The sequence below is a fragment of the Perissodus microlepis genome, chromosome 15, assembly GCF_051167445.1.
Source record: "Perissodus microlepis isolate ML-2025 ecotype Zambia chromosome 15, ASM5116744v1, whole genome shotgun sequence".
Lineage (NCBI taxonomy): Eukaryota > Metazoa > Chordata > Actinopteri > Cichliformes > Cichlidae > Perissodus > Perissodus microlepis.
The window spans coordinates 22,189,204-22,193,734 of NC_140475.1; the positions used below are offsets into that span (position 1 = coordinate 22,189,204).

A 4,531-nucleotide genomic window follows, 5' to 3' on the forward strand; every position below is an offset into this window, starting at 1 on the left:
AAAAGCTGTGCGGTCTTTCCCACTCGTTGGGATCATGCAGGGCAGATGTCAAGAGAGGAAACACTGTGGTTCCCTGCAAAAAGTACAATACACAAACTGAAAATGCTTTTTATATGATACATTTTAATAGCTTACAGAAGTTACTTATGTTACTAATGTCAAACTTCTTCTAGCAAAGGTAATGAGGGGGGTTATGGTCAATGGCTGTCTGATCAGTATGAATATATACTTGATATTAACAGTATGTTACAAGCCATTTTCAGAATTTCTTTAAAGGGTAAATTCAGTAGTTTTATGTTAAATACCTTTTTAACAGTGAAGAAATATTAAATATACATTCTACTTAAGTAAAGATAGACATGGCAACCCCTTTTACAGTACAATCAAAAACACTGTAGAATACAAATTCAGTTACTAGTTTAACAACAGTATATATATATATATATATATATATATATATATATATATTTTTTTTTTTTACTTTTTTATGGGTGATATTTCATTACATAATTTCCCATTTATTTTAATTTATTCTACCATAAAATTCGATACATTTTCCATTGTGTAATTACTAAAAAATTCTATATTCTATATTTTTATGGTAGTAAAAGGACATTTTGTTATTTAACTTTAAATTTGTTTCTCGGTCGCCCCAGAAAATCACAGTTTATTACTCAAGGTGGAGTATTTGAATCAGCTGGGATATCCAGACAAGAGGGAAATACAAATCCAGATTAGCTGCAACACAGATTAATTGATCAGCATTTTTTTCCCTTTGCATATAGGCTGTGATCAGCAGCATATTGGTGAAAATACTTGCATTCTTCTATAACAGTTTTGTAATTCTTCTTTTTTTATTATTCATCTGCTGCCTTTAGCGCCCTCTTCTGTCACACTGTCTTCCTGCACTGCTATCTTCATGTTTCCTCCTGCCTGCTCTCTTTTCACCATTGTCCAACATGCTTAATATCCCTCCTCAAACAAATGTATAAATAATCTCAATCTTGGCTCTTTGAATTTGTCTCTAAACTGCTCAGCCTGAGCCTTCCCTCTGATGTAATCCTTTATAATGCTGCCTTTTGCCAAATTAATCAGCATTTATTTACTTTAAATATAGCGTTTGATGGCCTGCATGTCGTTCTTGCACTCTTCACAATAATATTAGAAAACAGCAGGCACCTTCCTCTTTTTTTTTCTTTCAGCTATTCCCTTTAGCGCCCTGTTCTTTCACATTAACCTTCTGCATGTCCTCCTTCACTATTTAAATAAATCTTCTCTGTGGTCTTCATCTTTTCCTCCTGCCTGGCTGCTCTGTCTTCACCATTGTCCAAAATCCTTAATTCCCCCACTCTGCATATGTCCAAACAATCTCAACTTTGCCTCTCTTACTTTGTCTCCAGAGTGTTCAAACTAGAATCCATCATATGCATTTTGCTTTGTTCTGCTCTTTATAATTATTAATTGGTTCTGCACTCACTTTAGCTTCTTTTTTACATGCTGTTTTAAAAGGAGGATTGTTGGCGTGCCACTTTAGCTCAGTGGGTGAGCAGGCGGCTACACGGCTGGAGAAGGAAGGCTCAGGTGTGAGTCTGACCTGCAGCCCTTTGCTGTGTGTCTTTCCCCTCTTTCTTCCCAGTTTCCTGTCTACGTTAACTGCTACATAATCCAATAAAGGCAAAATTGCCAGAAAAAAATATCTAAAAGAAAAAGAGCATTGTGAATCTGTACAATATTGTCACGAAAAACAGAACAGCACACTAAAAGGCACATAATCTATTCTCCAGTTTCACATTTTACAAAGTTTTGCAAGGTGCTTTTGTTGTTTTTTTCCGATAACTTGTGTAATTCTTGCCTGTATGATTTTAAAGCTTTCTTTTGCTGGCAGCAGTTTTCCTGCCAACCTCCCTGTAAGCTTCAGTTTCCTGCTGACAGGTAAATCAGTAGAAGCAATGTCTATGCCTTTGTCTGCATTTAGGCTGACCTGCCTGTCGTCATGTATCATGGCCCCAACTTGAAAGGACATTGTTCATATTGCATTTATTTTTTCCATCAAGATATTTCTTTGGTATATCTTCGGTTTTCCATAGTAAGTGTGTTAGTGTTACCTTCTCAATAAAGTGACCCTGAAAAGTGATGTCTTGGGTGGTTTTGTGAGGGAGTGCAGTGGGGACGATGCTGCTCAGTCTCTGTGTCTCATGGATGACGGCGTCAGTGAAGGGAAGGTTTTTCCTATCGGCAACCTGCACCTGTCGATCTCCTATGACCCCCCTCAGCTCCTCCTGGACCTCATCTGAAGCATAAAAGAGTGCAGTGGACACATCCCCATTACCTGACTAAAACACTTCACTTATACTAAATAAATACATAAAAGCTTTGTGGTTCACTTGATCTTGTCTTTTTTTTTACTTAGGCTTCTCACCCTGTATCTCTGGATATTTGGCCATAAGCAGAAGTCCCCATCTCAGTGTAGTTGATGTTGTCTCAGTGCCGGCAGCAAACAGATTCATGACTGTTATCATAAGGTTATCATCATGGAAGTGACTTTTGGTAATCCCAGATTTCTGCACATAGACATTTAACAGAAAAGTCACTCAAATCATTCTAATCCTAAAGTTTAGTTTAGTTGCAAATCAACAGAGGTTTCAGATACATTTCAAAGTTCTATGAACACACAGCTACAGTTTTGGGCAGGAACATGCACAGTTTCACCCTGAGCTTCAGTTAAACATCCGAGAACACCAACTTGAAAGATGATAGAAAGTCCAACCTCCAGATTTTGTTTGCGGACCAGAAAGGCATCCACAAAGCCTCTGCACATCTGGGAATTCAGACTCTGTTTTAAGCGACTGAAGATGGCTCGGTTTTGTTTCTTATTAGCAGAATATATTTTGTGTATTTCATTTCTGTCCGCAGTCCACTTGAAGAGCGATGGAAACATGTCAAAGATCTGTCAAAGTTGACAAAGTAATGCTTTATGCACAGCAAAATAAATAATACTGTCAGTGAATATACTTCAAAAAGTAGCAATTAATACCTGCATTGAGGGACTTCCACCAAGTCTAACAATTCTGGATGTTCGCGTTACCAGAAGTATAAACTCTGGATCATTATATTCAAATCTGCTGCCATAGACGATGGAGCAGATAATATTAGAGACTGCACAGTTAACTGGTTGGGTTGTATCAAAAGCTTCTCCTGTTACAACAGAAATAAAATAGCACGTGAACTTTAGAAAAAAAATGTCAGTTTATTTACTATTTACTAAACTCAACGCAATGTGATTAGTTTTACCTTGAAATTTCTTAAAAACTTCAATGAGGTATTGACATTCTTCAATTATTTTGTCCTCACATGCTCTCTTGCCCATCCCAAAGTCTCTCAGGTTAGTCAGTGCAAAGCGCCTCATTTCTTTCCATGAATCGCCGTTGGACCACGCAACCCCTGAAATTAAATTTTTACAAAATAGTTTACCTAAGATAGATTAAGCTCAATGTGTAACTGTGTGAAAAAATACATTTATTGTAGCGTAATATTAGGGTTGCCAACTGATTCATCCTTTAGTCTACCTTAAATGTCACATATATTGACCATTACTTGTAATGTCACATACACTGCATATTTACACTATGTCCAGAGGGTTGTGCATTGTGTTTCTGACATCACAGAGTGTATCTTATTTCATAGTTAAAAAAAATAGCAACCCTACATAATAGTCATTTTCCATACCATGTGATTGAGTGAGTTCACGCATGATCTCCAGTGGATTTCTGTCACCAAACACGTCATCATAGTCGACAAGTGCCTCCTTCACTGTCTCGTATCCTGCCAGGACCACCACTTTTTTGGGTCCCAGATAGACAGTAAAGACTGATCCATATTTCTTAGATAACTAGGAACAGAAAAACAAAGGCAAATGTGTTACCTGGTGAGCTGAATCTACAAAACACCCTGAAAGAAAAATAATACAAAAACTCACCTCCAGTAATGTGTTGTAGGGTTTTTTCAGATCCAGCTGCAGCAGGTTCCCAAGCAAGGGGAGTGGTCTGGGTCCTGGAGGCTCCTTACCATGTTTTTTGGTACTGAAACTGGAAGGGGAGATTAAATACATGAACAGGACAACTGTGGAAGCCCCCAACAAGAATGTGTAACTGAAGCAATGGAGAAAAACATCTAATATCCCCATGGCTTTCAAACCAAATATCCACTGAGAGTTCTTTTTACAGAGACACTCTCTGACTCTGCATTTGGTACTAAACTAGATTTTTTCTTTGGTGCCCAATCTAGACAATAAGTACTAGGGGGTGGGATGATTTAGTAGAAAGGTTCCATATGAATGACCTAGTAAACCATTACTGTGAACAAACTGGTACTTTGGACTGTGCAAATATGCAAAAATTAAAATTGTACTTGGATCTGAAGCAACTAGAAGGACATTTCTATGTACAACCACAAGCTCAGCTGCAACCGTAAGATGTTTTTTATATATATATATATATATATATATGTTGCTAAAATCAGACAAAAAACATAA

At 37.3% G+C, this 4,531-nt stretch overlaps 1 protein-coding gene across 1 annotated transcript in view; it reads right to left on the reverse strand.

Moving 5' to 3' along the window:
* LOC146372158 (cytochrome P450 2K1-like) overlaps window positions 1-4,231 on the reverse strand; it is a 6,376-nt gene extending 2,145 nt beyond the window's left edge. Inside the window, exons 1-8 of the mRNA XM_084953003.1 lie at window positions 3,977-4,231; window positions 3,727-3,889; window positions 3,292-3,441; window positions 3,035-3,195; window positions 2,768-2,947; window positions 2,420-2,561; window positions 2,106-2,290; window positions 1-73 (exon numbers count right to left, since the gene is read on the reverse strand). The exon at window positions 1-73 is cut by the window's left edge and continues 69 nt beyond it. Coding sequence (XP_084809129.1) covers window positions 1-73; window positions 2,106-2,290; window positions 2,420-2,561; window positions 2,768-2,947; window positions 3,035-3,195; window positions 3,292-3,441; window positions 3,727-3,889; window positions 3,977-4,183 — 1,261 coding nt within the window. The 5' untranslated portion in view covers window positions 4,184-4,231. The remainder of the gene's footprint in view (window positions 74-2,105; window positions 2,291-2,419; window positions 2,562-2,767; window positions 2,948-3,034; window positions 3,196-3,291; window positions 3,442-3,726; window positions 3,890-3,976) is intronic.
* Between the last annotated feature and the right edge of the window lie 300 nt (window positions 4,232-4,531).